The 20447-nt window shown below is 44.1% G+C and overlaps 1 protein-coding gene across 1 annotated transcript in view; it reads right to left on the bottom strand.

Annotated features, from left to right (window-relative positions):
• Positions 1 to 20447, bottom strand: part of ATP2B2 (ATPase plasma membrane Ca2+ transporting 2) — a 462511-nt gene that overhangs the window by 94605 nt on the left and 347459 nt on the right. The window contains exons 12-13 of the mRNA XM_061618080.1: positions 12998 to 13239; positions 11913 to 12147 (exon numbers count right to left, since the gene is read on the bottom strand). Coding sequence (XP_061474064.1) covers positions 11913 to 12147; positions 12998 to 13239 — 477 coding nt within the window. The remainder of the gene's footprint in view (positions 1 to 11912; positions 12148 to 12997; positions 13240 to 20447) is intronic.

Raw genomic sequence — 20447 nt, 5'->3', positions numbered from 1 at the left:
ATGGCTATGATAAATTTTTGAGAACAAGCAAGTAGAAAATAGGTCATTCATTTTATTTATTTATTTATTTATTTTGTATCCCTCCCTTCCTCCCAGCAGGAGCCCAGGGCAGCAAACAAAGCACTAAAACACTTTAAAACATCATAAAACAGGTCTTAAAATACATTAAAACAAAACAGCATTAAAAACATTTAAAAAACAACCTTAAAAAGGTTTAAAAACATTATTAAAAACATATTAAACAATTCTGACACAGATGCAGACTGGGATAGGTCTCAACTTAAAAGGCTTGTTGAAAGAGGAAAGTCTTCAAAAGGCGCCGAAAAGATAGCAGAGATGGCGCCTGTCTAATATTTAAGGGGAGGGAATTCCACAGCGTGGGTGCTGCCACACTAAATGTCCGTTTCCTATGTTATGTGAAACGGACCTCCTGATAAGATGGTATCTGCAGGAGACCCTTACCTGCACAGCGCAGGTAAGGGTAATCCTGGTCCCGAAATGCAATGGCTTTGTATGCCAAAACTAGAACCTTGAACTTGGCTCGGTAGCAATGGGCAGCCAGTGCAGTTCTTTCAGCAGTGGGGTGACATGTTGGCAATACCCTGCTCCAGTGAGCAGTCTTGCCGCCGCATTTTGCACCAGCTGCAGCTTCCGGACCAACCTCAAGGGCAGCCCCACATAGAGCACATTACAGTAATCCAGCCTAGAGGTTACCAGTGCATGGACAACAGTGGTCAGGCTATCCCGGTCCAGAAACGGTCGCAACTGTCTCACCAGCTGAAGCTGGTAAAAGGCACTCCTAACCACTGAGGTCACCTGGCCTCTAGCGACAAAGATGGATCCAGGAGCACCCCCAGGCTATGGACCTGCTCTTTCAGAGGGAGTACAACCCCATCCAAAGCAGGCAACTGACCAATTATCTGAACTCAGAAACCACCAACCCACAGCACCTCCGTCTTGCTAGGATTCAGACTCAGTTTATTGGCCCTCATCCAGCCCACCACCGAGTCGAGGCAGCGGTCCAGGGCTTGCACGGCCTCTCCCGATTCAGATGTTACGGAGAAATAGAGCTGGGTATCATCAGCATACTGCTGACACCTCACCCCAAAGCTCCTGATGACTGCTTCCAAGGGCTTCATATAGATGTTAAACAGCATGGGGGACAAGATGGTAACCTGCGGCACCCCACAGCACAGCTGCCAGGGGGCCAAAAGACAGTCACGCAATGCTATTCTCTGAGAATGACCCTGGAGATAGGATTGGAACCACTGTAAAACAGTGCCTCCAATACCCATCTCACCAAGTTGGCCCAGAAGGATACCATGGTCAATGGTATCAAAAGCCACTGAGAGGTCAAGTAAGAATAACAGGGTCGCACTCCCCCTGTATTTCTCCCGATAAAGGTCATCCATCAGGTTGACCAAGGCCGATTCAGTCCCATAACCAGGCCTGAACCCAGACTGGGATGGGTCAAGATAATCTGTTTCATCCAAGAGTACTTGCAATTGCTGCACCACAACCCTCTCAATCACCTTCCCTAAAAAGGGGGTATTTGCAACCGGTCACTAGTTGTCACAAACCAATGGGTCCAGGGAGAGGTTTTTCAGGAGTGGTCGAATCACTGCCTCTTTCAAGGTGGCTGGAACCACTCCCTCTCGTAATGATGCATTGACCACACCCTGGATCCACTCGGTCAGACCCCCTTGGCAAGCTTTAATAAGCCAAGAAGGGCAAGGGTCGAGAGGACATGTTGCTGGCTTCATCATCGCAAGCACCTTGTCCACATCATCAGGCCGCATCAACTGAAACTGTTCCCAAGGAGTTGCAGCAGATGTTGCACTGGACACCTCATTGGGGACTACAGTAGATGTGGATGGGGCATCAAGATTGCTACGGAGGCGAGCAACTTTACCCTCAAAGTGCCTAGCAAACAATCCACAGTGGGCCTCCGAAGGGTCTAAGTCTCCATTTCCTGGAGTTATTGTCAACAGACCCCTGCCAATACAGAAAAGCTCCACCGGATGGCTACTTGAGGATGCGCTGGAGGCAGAGAAGTGGGCCTTCTTCACCGCCCTCACTGCCACACAGTAGGCACGGTTATGATGTTTTACTCGTGCCCGATCAGCCTCACAGCACATCTTTTGCCATTTGCTCTCTAGCCGTTATCCAGTCTGTTTCATTGCCCTTAGCTCACTGGTGTACTAAGGTGCAAGCCGGGCACAATGCCGGAGAGGGCGCTTGGTGGCAACCGTGTCAAGAGCCCGACGCGCCTCGCTGTTCCACAGCGCGACAAGGGCTTCAACAGGGTCACCTGCTGTATCTACTGGGAACTCCCCCAGGGCATTCAGGAATCCAGTGGATTCCATTAGGCTCCGGGGGCAGACCATCTTAATCTGTCCACCACCCCTGCAGGGAAGGATCGGAGCCATAAGTCTAAACTTCACCAGAAAGTGATCTGACCATGACAATGGTCCACCCCCGCTATCTCCAGACAACCCCTTTCTCCATCTGGAGCAAAAACCAAGTCGAGGGTATGCCCTGCCCTATGTGTTGGGCCAGTAACAAGTTCATGTGAACTTTCACCAAAATACTTGTGTAACATGAGGCATCACACTATAGTTATTTATTATCATTTACTAAAACATTTAATTTTTTCAGGTTCCCTTTTTATTATTTATTTATTTATTATTTGATTTATATCCCGCCCTTCCTCCCATTAGTTGAGAAATTCTCAAATACTATTATACATATACAAGTACAAATACAGTAAGTAATTACAGAATATTCAACTTGTTTAAGAGAAAAATTGAAGAAGTGAGAAAGGTAGTTAAGAAGAGAGGTAAATATGAGAATCTAACATTTTTATAAGGTTCCTAATAATATTTGTGGTTCAACATTCTCCTCTGCTTTACTACTCCAATATATATAAAGGAGCCCATATTTCTACAAAATAATTATCCACCTTCTCCTACTTTCATAATGTCCATCACTTTCACCATCTGGACTTTCTCCCAGACTTTCATGATCCAGTTATCTAATGTGGGGGCATTTATTTTCCTGTAATACTAACTGTCAAATAAGCAATAGTTGAGATATGCTGCCCTGGGCTCCTTCTGTAATTACCGTATATTCCGGCGTATAAGACGACTTTTTAACCCAGGAAAATCTTCTCAAAAGTCGGGGGTCGTCTTATACGTCGGGTGCTGAAAAAGAGCGGGAAAATTAAGTCAAAAAATGACGGACAATAACGAAGCGGCAATGGCGGGCGGGGGTAGAGCCGCTTGTGCTGCAGCCGTGGGGCCGATAAGCAAGGTCGCGGCGCAGAAAATCAATAAAGGAATGGCTAGGTAAAAAAGGCAAAAAAGCCGCCGCCGCTAAGGAAGCAGGAGGAGGCAGCCGCAGCCGCCGTATGCAGGGACCGTTGCAGCGCGAAACTGTCAGGCAGCGAGGCTCAAGGCAGTCCGAGATAAAAGCCGCAAAGGGAGAGAGAGAGCCGCAGCCGCAGACTCTCAATGAAATATTCCCGGGACGGGGGAGACTCAAACGGCCAGGAACGGGAGGGAAATAACGACGGGAGCTGCAGCCTCAAGCTCCTGCTGGGAATAGAGAGAACCGCAGCCGCGGTCCCTCTGATGGCCATTGGATGAAAGGCTGGGAAAATCAACGGCCCGGGCAACAGGGAACCCCCCCAAGGGAACTCCCCAGGAATGGAAAACACGACGTTAGATACAAGACAGAGGGAAGGGAACACTTGGTAAACACACTGTCACAAAACCTCCACTCTCTGTCAAACAAATACAGCAACAAAAAACACAGAAAACTTAGCTAAGCTATGCTATAGGAGCTCAATCTTGTTCGTACGAAGGCAAGAATGAACTGGAGAGTGGGAGGGGCCTGACGCCCCTAGTCTTGACTTCAAAGACATTCTTGCCTTCGCACGATAGGCTTTGTATACAACAGCCAGCCAATCGCCGGTAAGGTACATCGCTTGCATGTCATAAGCAGGGGTAGTCTTATACGGCGAGTATATCCCAAACTCTATATTTTAACTGGAAAAGTTGGGGGTCGTCTTATACGCCCAGTTGTCTTATACGCCGGAATATACGGTAATTAATTATTACCTTTTCTCCATTGTCTGACAAAAACAATAGTCTCTTATGTAACCTAAAAGCATTATTCCTACATTCAATGCTAAAGTATATCCTGTTATGTTTTCTATTTCTCTTAGCACAGATATCCAAAAAAGTTTCATCTTTGGACATAACCAAAATACATATAAGATAGACAAGCCAGATTGCCTCAAGCAGCGCTGTCCAAGCACCAAGCAGCTAGCTTAAGCCAATGAAGGTCTGGATGGTGCCCTGGGTCCTGCAAGAGGAGATCTGATGGCGGTGGTAGATTCCACAGATTGGTCAGAAATAGATGACAAACCTCTGAGAGCCACAAACTAAGGGGTCAAAATGAAGCCCCAAGGACCGGCTCCAGTCTCTCCTCCTGAAGTTTCTATAATGTCCATACAATGAGGGGCATCGGAGAAAGGCGTATAGGAGTCCTTGCACCAAGGAGTGGACAGGGCATCTATGGCTTCTACTTGTGCTGACTGAAGTGGGGGACCTGCTGATTGGTTGGGGAGGTGAAGAGGTCAAGGACAATTTCCAAAACTGTCCTTGCCAAATTTTCCCAAACTGATGCTGGAGATGGCAGAAGACTGATGGGTGCAGTTTCCACTCCCCTGGGTTCACCTGTTGTCTGCTGAGCCAGTCCAGCATTGCGTTTGGGTCACAGCTCACCTATTCTGCTTGAACCGAGAGCAGATGGAGTTCTGCCCAGTTGAAGGAGGCCTCCGCCTCTAGTTGCAGACTCCTGAGATCCATCCCTCCATCTGTTAAAGTGTGCCTTCACTTTGGTGTTGTCTGTGTACTGCAAGACATTTTGAAGGCTGAACTTACAGGTGAAATGCTGGATGGCCAATCTGGCTGTCCAAAGTTCCAGCCAGCTGATGCTGTGGAGGCTTTTTTCTGGGGACCACTGACCCTGTATGTAGTCTGTCTGCCAGTTTGCACCCCCAGTCCAGTAGGCTGGCATCTGTGGTTACCACTGATTTGGGGAGGTACCAGAATAGGATGCCTTTCTTGATGTTGGATGTTACTGTCCACTACTGAATGATGCCAGCTGCCATGGACAGTGCTGAGAACTGGACAGCATCTAATGTGACATCCATTATGAAAGAGGCAGCTCAATGTAACTTCAGTAAGGTCCTCATGACGTACTCTGGGTCTTGGTACAGATGATCCAGTAGCTCATTGAGCCATACCATTGAGGCTTTAACAAGGAGGAAACTGCACAAGTTGCACAAGTGGATAGATCTATTGAGTCACACAACTTGTGAAGAGCAAAGTCCAGTCTATGTTCTTTGGCATCCTTAAACTGAACATCACCCTCCCTGGGGAGGAGGGAGAAGGCACTAAGGTAGATAACCTGGAAATTTAAGCATATTCATAAAGGAGGGTTCCAGATTAGAGAACATGTTCGCAATGAAACTGATACTTTTAGACCTCAGTGGGGCATCCCATTCTCTGCTGGCCAGCATTTTGAAAGTTCAAGGGACATGCATCATTCAAATGGATAATTTAGGTTCCTTGAGAATGGCTGACCCCTTTGAAGAGGTGTGTGTGGGTTTGTTGAAGCCCAAAACTGCTAAGGCTTTGCACAGGAGAAGAGCAAAACGGTTAGGTTGAAACAGTCTATGAGAGGCACTTCCTCTACAACTGACCCACTGTTCCACTCCCCCTCATCACACTGAGGATTGATGAAAGGATCCATGGGGTCCTTAGCTAGATCTGGATTGAGACCCTGTCTGTCACGGTAAATAGATCTGGAGAATTGGCTCCCTCCTCATCTGAAGAATGCCCATCCAAAACCCTAGCCATGGCCCTATTCTGAAGGTTGGCTTCTCTGGGCTGGATAGTTGCAGGGTGAGTCACTCTGATATTGGCAGCGGCTTGAGACAAACCTGGTCAGGGTGGGCTAACGCAGGCTGTACTGCTGATCCAGTTGGAGTCACCCTGATTGGGGGGTTGTAACTACTCAGAGGATATAGCCCCCAGGAGGGAGTCCTTGATTTGGTTCAAGACCTCTGTTGTAAGCTGTAAGGGCAGGGTGGTGGAGGAGGATTAGGGATGTTTGAGCTGGAGTGGTAGAACCAAGAAACTCCTCATCAGAGACTTCTGGGGAATCAAAGAGATGGATTACCTCAGATCTAACAGTGACATCATCCTCACAAAAAGGTTCTATAAAGTGCCCTTTGTCACTTGCAGAATGCATCCTTCTGGAAGCATGCATCACTGCTGATTTGTATCCTGCACTTTCAGACAGTGTGAGTGTGGAGAAGGTTTTGCTGTGCTTTTTTTTCTTTTTTAGTGCCTTTTTGGGATGTTGTGCAGGGGACAGCTACTGAAAAGCAGAAGTGGTTGTCCTCACTGTGCAGAGCTGGAGGGCAAATGTGCATTTGAACCAGCAGAGGGCACATGAGTAACTGATTGTACCTGGCCATCAACTGAAGAAGTTGCAGCCACCATGATAATCCAACTCGCGTGCACAGTTGCAAGGCACTAAGGAAAAGTTGTTTTAAAAGGCCCATTACGCACAGTGGATATCCCATTCATGGGTGATGGAGGCCCTTCAGTTTCCCTTTGGGTACTAATCCAGCCCCACTAACTTGTGTGCCTGCTCTGGGGCTGGGGGGGGGGAAAGGCAGGACAGCAGGAAAACAGAGCAAAAGGATGGGGGGAAAGGGCAGGAAAACTAATGACCAGAATAGCCGAGGACAATGGCAGAAAGGAAGGGGGTCTCAATGGGGGGGGTCAAGGTGCTGCTACCATGCTTAATGGCAGCAGGCAGGGTCCAAGCAGTGGGAAGACACTAGGAATGTGCTAGAAGTCTGCCCAATTCAGATTTGGTACTGAATTCTCCATTAATTCACTTATTCTCAATTGCTGTGGATCATATTTTAATGTGGCAAATTTCCACGGCTATTTTTGAAAATTAACTTTTTTAAAAAAAAAACAACCCACCTCTAAAACATCAATTGTAAAAATGATAATTTATTGACATTTCCTTTTAAAATATTGATATTTCCTTCAAAATATTGCTATTTTAAAGAAAATGTTAATATTTCTTTCAAAATATTGATAATGTATTTCCTTCAAAATATCAGTATTAATACTGATACTTTTTCCAAGTGGAAAAAAACACAGATCGGTAAAAGCAGCAGCTAGTGGATACAGAATGAACTCGAATCAATACCAGCCTATTAGGCTGATGGAATGCTTTTGAACTAGCACCAGCCAACAGATCCCATCCCTAGAAGACACACAGGAAACAACACCCATGGAGAGAATAGCCACTGAAGAAAGGCAGCAACAAGGGAATGAGAGACCAAACAAGGCAAGAGCGGGCAAAAGCAAAGCAGAAGGAAAACAAAAAAGCCAGGGACAGATTGGGCGGGGAGGGAGGAACAGCAACAAAAGCAATGCAGAGGGCAAGGGAAAAACTTCACTTGGACATGCTTGAAAGAGACACAAGACTCACTGCAACAGCAGAATGGGAGGCAAGAAAGATCAAGACCAAGACACCAAAAACACCAATTAGCTAAAAGCAAAAATTGAGAAGAGCTAGTTGGAAAAGCAACTGCCTGGTCAAAGAAGCAAGAAATGATCTGGGTAAATTATTATTATTATTATTATTATTATTATTATTATTATTATTATTATTATTATTATTATTTTATTTTATTTTATTTTATTTTATTATTATTATTATTATTATTATTATTATTATTATTATTATTATTATTATTATTATTATTATTATTATTATTAGATTTGATTAGACGCCCACCTGGCAGAAGTTAGTCTGCCACTCTGGGCAACATACAGCAAAACACAAATACAGTTCATATAAAAACATAAACAGAGAGCATTAAAAATTAAAGGTTAAAACACCCCCAAAGCTGCACACTGCCAATCTAACCCCCCTCCCACGCCTGGTTAAAGAGCCAGGTCTTCAAGGCCTGACGGAAAGAGAGCAAGGAGGCGGCCTGGTGAAGGTCGGTAGGCAGCGAGTTCCATAGTGAGGGAGCCACTACTGAAAAGGCTCTGGACCTTGTCCTCACCAGTCTCACTGCTCTTAACGGGGGAATAAGAAGTGAACCGTTCAAGGAGGATCTTGTTAACCAGTGCCCCTGATGAAAATGGAGGCGATCCTTTAGGTAGAGTGGGCCGGCTTCAAAAAGGGGCTTAAAGGTTAAGGCCAGTATCTTGAATTTGGCCCAGGCAACCACCGGTAACCAGTGCAGTTCCTTGAGGACTGGGGTGATATGATCCCGCCGGCGGCTGCCTTTAATCAGGCGGACTGCCACATTCTGCACTAGCTGAAGCTTACGGACCGTTTTCACAAGAATAGCTACTTCCTCAACTTTTATTCTGCATTTCCTGCCTATGGTTGATAGATGGCAGTAACACCCATCTGATGAGCTATCCTCCAGGGAGAAAGCTACATATGGGCAGAGCCTTGCTTTGTAAACTTACAAGAGTCTGTTGAGTTGTTCACTGGTGATGTAGAGCTGGTTGCTATCAGCATATCTCAGTAATTATTTAAAAAGTTATCAATCTAAAAAGCAATATTTTTATTTCAAGCTACCATATAATGTTTCATCCAATGCACAAGCCATTTAGTGAATGAGCTGAAACCTATTTGGGGTGGGAGGAATCTCATCTAGGTAGATTCTCTGTAGAAATGTTAGTAACACAGGAAAGAAGCAAAGTAAGAAGAACACCAACAAACATACAAAAATATAATTCTCCATCTTTGGAGATGGCAGGTGTTGCCACCACCTACCATCTGCTCAGAGGCACATGGTACCAAATTCTTCCAAGCTCCACAAGAAATGGTTGTTGTTGTTGTTATGTGCCTTCAAGTCAATTATGACTTATGGCGACCCTATGAATCAGTGACCTCCAAGAGCATCTGTCATAAACCACCCTATTCAGATCTTGTAAGTTCAGGTCTGTGGCTTCCTTTATGAAATCAATCCATCTCTTGTTTGGCCTTCCTCGTTTTCTACTCCCTTCTGTTTTCCCCCCAGCATTATTGTCTTTTCTAGTAAATCAGGTCTTCTTATGATTTTGGCAAATATGAAGGGCAGTCCAATATCTCAGAGAGGAGGTCAGGTCTCCTGCTCCCCTGGTGCATTCACTATAGCTGCCCAATCTCCCTGCTTTTTAAAGTTTGATAGAATAGCTGTGGGCTATAGGTACGTTCTTAAACCGCAAGGTTTTTTGCCTATTAGTGAATTTCTCTGCTTTTTAATCCAGGATATAAGAATTAGGATCCTGTGCATGTTTGCTGAGAATGGTTTGATCATTTGCATGCTTATTGAGTTGAGTGGGATTTACTCCCCTGCAATCATGCTTAGGATAGGTGAAACTGACCACAGGGGATGGGGAGGGGAGAAGGTGAAGGAGGGAGGGAGGGCAGAGGGGAGGAGGGGTATGGGAGCAGGCAGGAGGGGGAGGGGAGGAGAAGGACAGGTTTGATCATTTGCATGTTTATTGAGTTCAGTGGGATTTCCTCCCATGCAATCATGCTTAGGATAGGTAAAACTGACTGGGGGGATGGGGGATGGCTGGACTGGGCAGGGGAGGAGGAAGAGGGGAGAGGAGGGGAGGAGGACGGAGGGGAAAGGCAGGTCTGATCATTTGCATGCTTATTGAGTTCAATGGGATTTACTCCTATGCAATCATGGTTAGGATAGATAAAACTTACCATGGGGAGGAGGAGGGGGAAGGGGATGAGGAAGGAGAAGGAGCGGATTGGAGGGGGCAAAGGAAGGGGGAGGGCAGGTTTTATCATGTGCATGTGTATAGACTTCAGTGGTATTTACTCCCATGCAATCATGCTTAAGATAGGTAAATTTAACTGACCATGGGAAGGAGGAAAGGGAGGGGAGGAGGGGATTGGAAGGGGATGGGGATGGGTAGGGGGGCAAAGGAAGGGGAAGGGAAGGGGCAAGAGGGAGGGGATAGGAGGGAGGGTTTGATCATTTGCATACTATTTGAGTTCAGTGGGATTTATTTCTGTGCAATCACGTTGGAAAATGGAAATGGAGTGCCTTCAAGTTGATCAAGACTTATGGTGACCCTATGAATAGGGTTTTCATGGTAAACAGTATTCAGAAGTGGTTTTACCATTGCCTTCCTCTGAGGCTGAGAGGCAGTGACTGGCCCAAGGTCAACCAGTGGGCTTCATGGCTGTGTGGGGATTTGAACCTGGTCTCCCAGGTCATGGTCCAACATTGACCCAGGGGAGGGGAGGGGAGGAGGTGGAGTGGGGAGGAAATTGGATGGGTGGGCACTGGGCAGAGAGGTAGTCCCTTTCCTTTCCAAAAGGAAAACATTGTGAACAGTATCATTGCTTTTCAGCGTTTCCCCCACCTTTTTATTTTATAGCAGGCACATGTAGCCTCCCACCCAAATTTAAAGCAAAGCTGTCCCTTGCCACATCCACACTAGGCCTTTAGTTCACTTTGGACAGTCATGGTTTCTCTCAAAGAATCCTGGGAAGTATAGTTGGTGAAAGGTGCTGAGAGTTGCTAGGAGACGCCCTGTTGTCCTCACAGACCTTCAGTCAGAGCGGCTGACTGTTAAACCACTGTAGCCACTGGAGCTCTCTCAGTGATATAGGAGTCTCCTCTCAACAGCCTTCACAAACTACACTTCCCAGGATTGTCTGAGGGAAGCCATGACTGTCTCACGTGAAACCCAAGTCTGGCCTGGGTGTGGCCACCTGATTAGGCAAGCCAAGCAGCTGTGAGTCTGGCTTTTAGAACACTGTTGGTTCTTACTGAGCACGCCCAGCACTATCATTCAGTTCAATGCAAAATTTATTAAATTAATTAAAATTCAGCCAGACATTTTTTAAACTTTTAAACTGCAGAAGATGAAGGTCAGAGTATGGGGCAAGGTCAGTAATAGGATTCCAGGTACTCTGTGAACATGGCTGATTTGTAACGAATTTCAACAGATGATGAGAATTGTGGCAGAAAAAAGTCCAAAAGGGCTCTGGAGTTTTTTTCTCCCTTTTAAGACTTTGAACTCTCTGTACTCTCTGACTGTTTTGTGTATCACCATGAAAATTGAGAGGGTTGTTAAGCAAGCATTTCTGAGTTCAGAACGATAAGGTTTGTAAGGTTTTGTTTTGAAATGAGCTTATGGGAAGCATCAGAACAGCATGGAGGGTATTTTCAATTTAACATTGCGGAATGTGAAAAATCCACGCTGGCTATAGTATACAGCCACTCTCATGGCTGTATAATTAGTAATGAGGTCCTGCATCATCATAGCAAGCGTACCCACTCATATCTTGTAATAAACAGGCTCCCCAAGGGAACATATATAACAATGCACCAAAGCAAGAGTTATTTGACACTACTCTCACTCCTGCTAAAATACGTTTTAAAAAGAAAAGAAACATCCCAATGTGCAGAGCTAGTGTCCTGGATCTATTTCCACCAGTTCCTTCTCCCTCATCCTAACTACAGCCCTCAGCAGTACAATGATCAGCATTCCACAGTTTCCCAACCCCCAGAAGTGACTTGGGTATCTGTAAGGGATTGCAGCAGAAAACAGAATGCTGCATGAGTGGAACTCCAGTTGCAGTTCTTTGGATACAAGATGGTGTAATGCTGCATTGCAGAGAATTGCTTTCAAAAAATTAAATGATAGAAGCATTTTTTTAAAAATTAAAATGAGTGCTTTCACATTCTGGCCCTAACATTTATTTGGAAATAAGGCTTATTTTTTATGGAAGTTCCTACAAGTAACCTTGCTTAAGATCAGGTAAGTCTAACATACCTCTGGTCTTACAGGATCTTGTATGCCAACCACACAAATGCAGGTCAGGTCAGTTAAAATGTCATTTTCATTGTCCCAGTCTGGTTCAGGGCTGCTGGGGAAGTCTCGAAAAGCAATACAGATAGTTCTCAATCCATCACAGGCCATAGGTTCAATCACTTTCTTCACCATCTCATCCCGATCACGGGGTCTGAAGATGCGAGGCTCACCAGCTGCATTAAGAATCTTAGAACACCTGGAAGGAAAACATCAACAGCAATTGTACAGCTATGAAATAAATGACTGGGCAAGGGACAGTAAAGATTCTAGTTAGCATGTATTAATGAGAAGAACGATATTTAACATCTCTTTGTGGTTAAAAAAAAAACCTGTTGGAACAAATATGAGGAAGATGCTTGCCAATTGTAGTCTTGAATGCATACAAAGGTAACCTGAAATATGGGAAGTGGGTTCAGTGTTTTAAAATCACTGGTATTCAGCCCAAAGGAACTGAATTCAAGTTTTAGCCAGCCCTGAACTAGATGTTTAGCAAGCCACTCATAGTAAGCCAATCATTGAAAGTGACAACTGTGGTATATCTCAGATATTTCTGATAACAAACAAGTTAAATAATGTTATACACTTTGAAAATTAAAAAGTGATATTATCATAATCAACAACAGCAACAACAACAACAATGCAGAAAAGGCATTTTTAATGTTTACTTTTTTCTAGAAATCAGAAAAACAGTATGTGGGGGGGGGTTTGAAACCCATTTTCTGGTAAATAGAAAAGAAAGACATTCGTATTATCTGCAGGGAATTTATCCTGTACATCCCCACTTAAAAGAATGAGGGCTAGGCATAGGCACAGTAGTGGTCTTGCATAGTTTCCATTCATTTTCATGGGGCATACTCAGGAAAATCACTAGTAGATAGTAACTCACAGATTGTGTAAACAGATGTACCATTTTTTTGCTGTACATTTGAGCAGTGTATGTCCATCTCTCTCTGATAAAAGACTTCAATGAACAAAATAACAAGAACTAGATGAGACAAATATCAAATACAGTGACAAAGCATTCAAAGCAAATATTAAGTACATACTTCTTTAGGACAATTTCAGAAGCTCCTTTGCTATACATTCGGAAACTTTCATCTGGCATTTTAATGACAGTGCTCATTGATTTTCTCACAGAGTTAAATGTGTACACTTTGTAGAGCTTCTCTTCAGGCATTTGATTCCGGACAGGCTGATAATCCTGCTTTAGATCCAAGACAAACCCCAGTAATCCACATTCTGTCTTATTGCCAACCTGACGAGGTAGACCACCATCCTTTTCTGGTGGCTAAAGAGAAAGAAAAAAATTGGGATTTTAAACTTTCACATTCCAGGAGCATACAGGCTTTACATGGGCCATACTATGCATGTGTAGCTTTTTCCTCACCCCTGCTTTATTTTAAAGTAAAGCAGAAATCTGAAATCTTGATTAGAGCACTGGCAGGTGGAAGGTTAGCTGATTAACTTTTCCTCTAGGGCTGCTTTTCTATTCAAAAACTCCCCAGAAAATAGGAGAAAATCAAGCTCTTCCCCCACTCAATTTGCGGGCTTCAGCAGCTGCTGCCCCATTTTAAAAAAATGCAAAGGCAAGGTATACTCTACTTACTCAGATATATAATAAGATCTTAGCCTACCACATGAGTTCAACTAACTAACAGAGCAATCCAGCTCAGGGAAAGCTGATGGAAGGGGTGCTGGTGGAGGAGGAACTAGCAGGAAACTCAGCAGCATCCATTTGCCATTTGGGAGCCGTCGGGCCAGTGGAACATTGGCTCAGCTGGGAGCTGCGTGCATGAATGGAAAAGAAAAGGCTGGCTCTCACAAATACTTCTACCAGTGAGCAAGCACTCCCCAATAATTCCCCCCCCTCCGCTTTCCTTGTACAATCAAAGGTGGGTAACAGAATAATAATAACATGCAGTTTAAAAAAGGTTTATAATTATTTTCTTAGATCAACCTTTTTCTCTGTGTAACTGGCCCTGATCGGGACCCACAAGAGTGCTCTGAATGAGAGTTGGATGTTGCATAAGTCTTCCCCTCGGCCCCTCCTCCAACAAGCCCCTGGAACACCCCTTTCTGGCCCTTACGCCAGCACCCCTTCTACCAGGCCGGGCTTCCCAGCAGACCCTTGACAGGTTCCCAGCAGCTGAGCCAGGGTGAGGGGCTTCTCCCAGCAGAACTGGGACTCTGCTGACCCAGCTGGGGGTCTGCCACATCCAACTCCCCTTAGCACAGTATAAATACAAGTTGGACTGTGCCCTCTTCTTTACCTGTACAACGCAAGGTGGGTAACAAAAAAAATAATAAAATGCAATTTTAAAAAGCTTTACCCCAAGATATGCAAGTACAATTTTAAAATTTAACATGTTAATAGAATTGTAACACATTTAACAGCAGTTATTAACAGATTCTGATACCAGCAAGGCTGGACCCCTTTCCTATGAACGCACAGGGTCAAGGGGTCTTGCTTTCTTCCTTTATCCCCATCTACTCAGAGTGCTTATATGTTGCACGTTAGTTTGCCTAAGGTCACAGATTTCCAACAGCAGTCATCAACAAGTAGGCAGATAAAGTCAAAGAGCCCACCCAAAGATTCTTGGGTCTTAGGAGGTACCAGAAATTTTCTATTTGGGAGTGAGGTCTCAGACAGCAGAACAGTCTTATATATGCTATTTATTCGTATCTTGCACACTACAGCTATTGAAATGCATTCTAAATGGCTCCAGCCATCATAGCAGAAACAGAAAAGAAGAATACAAATCAGCAGGAAAAATGTTACTGTATATATTAATTTAACATCAAAGCCCTTGAAGGTACAACTTACTCACTTAAGTTTCAATAGATGGAACAACTGAGTTAAACCCAAAGTCTTGTTACAGAGCCAAAGGTACAAAGTACATGGAAATACATCTCACCCATCAGATGACATGGATGCCATATCACTCCTGCATTTGTCGACCCACCTCCAGCCAGAGAAGGGTACTGAGTATTCAATAATTTGGCTTTTTATACACTTTCTTAGAGGGTGTTTTCTCAACTGTGCTGCCTGGCTATATGCCTCTTCTCCCCGTGCTGTCTCCCTGTGCCATCTGCCAGAGGCAGCAAGTATGACTAGCCAACCCATTTGTCAATGACTAGTTAACCTAACCAGGTGTGCCTCTCGGGTGGTTCTGACTGCTACATCTCACCCAAAACTGGCACGCCTTATATTGTGTTCTGGTAGCTATCTCAGATGTTGATAAACATAATAATAATAATAATAATAATAATAATAATAATAATAATAATAATAATAATAATAATATTTTATTTTTGAGTCGCCTATCTGGCCGAGTTAACAGCCACTCTAGGCGACGTACATTGACAATAAAATAAAATACAATATAAAACCAGTACAAACCACACTCAATAATCAACTAATCACCCCTCTTCCATTAATCAACAACATTAAAAACTAACCCACCCCAGAAATCCCATAGGCCTGCCTGAACAGCCAGGTCTTCAAGGCTCGGCGGAAACCTATCAAGGAGGGGGCATGGCGAAGATCGAAAGGAAGGGAATTCCAGAGGGTGGGGGCCACAATCGAAAATGCCCTCTCTCTAGTCCACACCAGTCCAGCTGTTTTAACTGGTGGGACCGAGAGAAGGTCTTGTGAGTCTGATCTTGTCAGGCGGCATAATTGGTGATGCTGGAGGCAAGTGTTGGCTCCCTTCCCAGGCACCTTACCTTCCAGCTCTCTGTCACCAAACTCACTGTTATATACAGAAGGGGGGGGCAGAGAAACCCTTTTTTTAAAGGACCTTTTTTGCTCTTTTGCAATATACACCTTAGGAAATAAGCAAACTACATAGCAATACCAGCAATAATAAGTACTTTTTAGACCTATGTGGGATTAAGCCCATTACAATACCTTCTGAAAAAGGGCACTTCTCAGGATTAGCTAGCCACAATTTAGCATACATGAAAGAGTACTGTGGTTTGCCACATTTGTGTTGTTTGAATGTTTCCTTAAAGCCATCAACACCTCATTAAAATATTTACAAATTAGTTGTGAGATAGGGAATGAACAGCATGGATTTATAGGCTGCAGCAACCTTTATAAGAAAACAAACAGCATTTGCTGACTGATGCGTCTTATGCCAGTCTCTCTTACTTTCCCAGTATCGTATTATTATTATTATTATTATTATTATTATTATTATTATTATTATTATTATTATTATTATTATTGTGCCACCTTGATTCTTTCTGGCATTGTTGCTTACCTGAGCCACTGACATTTTCCAGAAAACCAAGATGAGTTTCTTCTCTCTCTCACTACCTTGGGTTAGAGTTAGTGTGACGATGTATTATTGTTTATAGAGGTCAGCCATCTATTTGAGAACTGTCCAGTTCAAGTCTGGTTTAAAGATAAGGAACCTTAAAAAGGGAGAGCAGGAGCCTTGAAGCTGCCCATCAGGAGTTAGCAGCACCATGGTCAGCGGACCAAATAGGCACTCAAGTCACCTGGGGCAGTATTCAGCTACACAGTTGCAACATTGGAGGCCTTCCAAAGGCAGCTAGACAGCCACCTATCAGGTATGCTTTAACTTGGATTCCTGCATTGGACTCGATGGCCTTGTAGGCTGCTTCTAACTCTACTATTCCACGATTCTAAGCAGAAACTGATAGTGCTAGCCCAGAAAATGAGACTGAGTCTTCGTTTTCTCCCCTCTTTTATAGAAATATGTCTGCTTGACACTGTGGAGGACTAGATGAACCAGAATACATAATAATTTTCTTTTTTTAGTATAAAGTTGATGATTTCTCCTGGAGTACGTTTGTTTCCTCATGTCCACATTATTCCATTCACTCCCCAAGGATGCTGCCTTTACAGTACAGAACACAAGTGGCTGGCTTTAGTATTTTTTACTTGGAAGTAACTCTCTTGAAATAAATGAGATTTCCTTCCTATTGAGGAAAAATTGTAATATTGCAATCCTCCCTTCCTTGATTTTCTTTGCCCCCCCTCCCCCAGTCACTACTGGTCTATTTGTTATAACTGAGCTGTTATTTATTAATATATAGTAACTATAAAACAAACATATAAAATACAAAATGAATAAGCAAATACAACCATAAAATAAGTCAACACTTTACAGTGGCAGCAAGTTAAAATTCCTACAGACTGTACTTTAACACAAGGATACTTTTTTGTTTATATAGGTCAGAAAAATGTTTTTGTATGGAGATATAGTTTTGCTGAGAGTTGTTCTTATTTATTTATTTATTGAATTTATATCCCACCCTTCCTCTTAAAGGAGCCCAGGACAGCAAACATAAACAAAACAATTTAACAAGAAAAAACATACTAAAAACATTCCAAAATATAATTATAATTCAAAACACTCTACAACACAGTTACAAATATTCTAAAACACAGCTTTAAAACATTCTTTCATCATTGATCTTCAGGTTGCAAGGAACAGTTCTCTCCAGTCCTCCAGGAGTATTCTCAGGCTATGAACCTGTTCCCTCAGGGGAAGTACAACCCCTCCCAGAACCTGTCATACACCTACTTCCTGGATGCACTAACCACCCATTCACAGCAGTTCTGTCTTGTCAGGATTCAGCCTCAGTTTGTTATCCCACATCCAGCCCATCACTGCCTCCAGATATCTGTCCAACACCTCCGCTTCTTCTGATTCTGATGGAATGGAGAGAAAGAACTGTGTGTCATCAGCATACTGATGACACTGTGCTCCAAATCCCCAGATGACAACTCCCAACAGTTTCATATAGATGTTAAATAGCATAGAAGACAGAACTGACCTATGGAGCTGAGCAATAACCTCCTAGTTCTACCTTCTGGTAGCAGTCCTGTAGGGAGGAGCAGAAACACTGCAATTCAGTACCTCCAGCTCCCACCTCCTTCAATCACTCCAGAAGAACACCATGGTCAATGGTGTCAAAAACCACTGAAAGATCAAAAATAACCAACAGGGTTGCATTGCCCCATCTCTCTCCCGATAAAGGTCATCAATCAGGGCCACCAAGGTTATTTTTGTGCTAAAACCAGGCCAGAAGCCAGACTGGAATGGATCTAGATAATCTGTTTCCTCCAGGCATGCTGGCAGCTGGCCAGCCACCACACTCTCAATCACCTTGCCCATGAAGGGAATATTAGAGATTGGATGGCAGTTTTCTAAAGCCTCTGGAGGACCTCTTCAAGAGGAGTTGCATCAGCGACTCTTTCAAAGCAGTGGGCATCACTTCCTCCCTAGATGAGGCATTGACCAGTCCCTGGACCCATCTAGTCAATCTCCTTCTACTAGATTTTACCAACCATGATGGGCAGGGACAAAGAGGACACATAGTTGGCCTCACTGTCACAAGCATCCTGTCCATATCCTTGGGCTGCAACAACTGAAATTAATCCTACAAGCTATAATTCGACAGTGCTCTAGGGATCTCCGACAAGCCTGAACCAATTGTGGTATCAAGTTCAGCACAAATCTGAGTAATTTTACTCTCAAGGTGATTCATAAATCTCTCACAACAGGCTATTGAGTGGTCTGTTGCTGGTGATACCACACTGGTCTGGATCAGCCAGTTTACCACTCTAAACCACTTTGCTGGGTGATTCACTGAGGATGCAATGGAGGCCAAAAGAGATGCTCTTTTTCCTGCCACCACTGCCATGTGGCAGGCATGACAATGTACTTGTACCTCTCATTGCTCAGATTCTCAGCAGGACTTGCACCATCTGTGCTCCTGCCGACCTTCAGCCTGCTTTAGTGCCTGAAGCTCCTCAGTAAAAGAAGAAGCCTCTCGGACTTAAGAACATAAGAACATAAGAAGAGCCTGCTGGATCAGGCCAGTGGCCCATCTAGTCCAGCATCCTGTTCTCACAGTGGCCTACCAGGTGCCTGAGGGAAGCCCGCAAGCAGGACCCGAGTGCAAGAACACTCTCCCCTCCTGAGGCTTCCGGCAACTGGTTTTCAGAAGCATGCTGCCTCTGACTAGGGTGGCAGAGCACAGCCATCATGGCTAGTAGCCATTGATAGCCCTGTCCTCCATGAATTTGTTTAATCTTCTTTTAAAGCCATCCAAGCTGGTGGCCATTACTGCATCTTGTGGGAGCAAATTCCATAGTTTCACTATGCGCTGAGTAAAGAAGTACTTCCTTTTGTCTGTCCCGAATCTTCCAACATTCAGCTTCTTTGAATGTCCCCGAGTTCTAGTATTGTGAGAGAGGGAGAAGAACTTTTCTCTATCCACTTTCTCAATGCCATGCATAATTTTATACACTTCTATCATGTCTCCTCTGACCCGCCTTTTCTCTAAACTAAAAAGCCCCAAATGCTGCAACCTTTCCTCGTAAGGGAGTCGCTCCATCCCCTTGATCATTCTGGTTGCCCTCTTCTGAACCTTTTGCAACTCTATAATATCCTTTTTGAGATGAGGCGACCAGAACTGTACACAGTATTCCAAATGCGGCCGCACCATAGATTTATACAACGGCATTATGATATCGGCTGTTTTATTTTCAATACCTTTCCTAATTATTGCTAGCATGGAATTAGCCTTTTTCACAGCTGCCGCACACTGGGTCGACATTTTCATCGTGCTGTCCACCACAACCCCGAGGTCTCTCTCCTGGTCGGTCACCGCCAGTTCAGACCCCATGAGCATATATGTGAAATTCAGATTTTTTGCTCCAATATGCATAATTTTACACTTGTTTATATTGAATTGCATTTGCCATTTTTCCGCCCATTCACTCAGTTTGGAGAGATCTTTTTGGAGCTCTTCGCAATCCCTTTTTGTTTTAACAACCCTGAACAATTTAGTGTCGTCAGCAAACTTGGCCACTTCACTGCTCACTCCTAATTCTAGGTCATTAATGAACAAGTTGAAAAGTACAGGTCCCAATACCGATCCTTGAGGGACTCCACTTTCTACAGCCCTCCATTGGGAGAACTGTCCGTTTATTCCTACTCTCTGCTTTCTGATTCTTAACCAATTCCTTATCCACAAGAGGACCTCTCCTCTTATTCCATGACTGCTAAGCTTCCTCAGAAGCCTTTGGTGAGGTACCTTGTCAAACGCTTTTTGAAAGTCTAAGTACACTATGTCCACTGGATCACCTCTATCTATATGCTTGTTGACACTCTCAAAGAATTCTAATAGGTTACTGAGACAGGACTTTCCCTTGCAGAAGCCATGCTGGCTCTGCTTCAGCAAGGCTTGTTCTTCTATGTGCTTAGTTAATCTAGCTTTAATCATACTTTCTACCAGTTTTCCAGGGACAGAAGTTAAGCTAACTGGCCTGTAATTTCCGGGATCCCCTCTGGATCCCTTTTTGAAGATTGGCGTTACATTTGCCACTTTCCAGTCCTCAGGCACGGAGGAGGACCCAAGGGACAAGTTACATATTTTAGTTAGCAGATCAGCAATTTCACCTTTGAGTTCTTTGAGAACTCTCGGGTGGATGCCATCCGGGCCCGGTGATTT

The sequence above is a fragment of the Rhineura floridana genome, chromosome 3 (assembly GCF_030035675.1).
Source record: "Rhineura floridana isolate rRhiFlo1 chromosome 3, rRhiFlo1.hap2, whole genome shotgun sequence".
NCBI classification, from domain to species: domain Eukaryota; kingdom Metazoa; phylum Chordata; class Lepidosauria; order Squamata; family Rhineuridae; genus Rhineura; species Rhineura floridana.
This window is presented reverse-complemented; position numbering and strand designations above follow the sequence as displayed.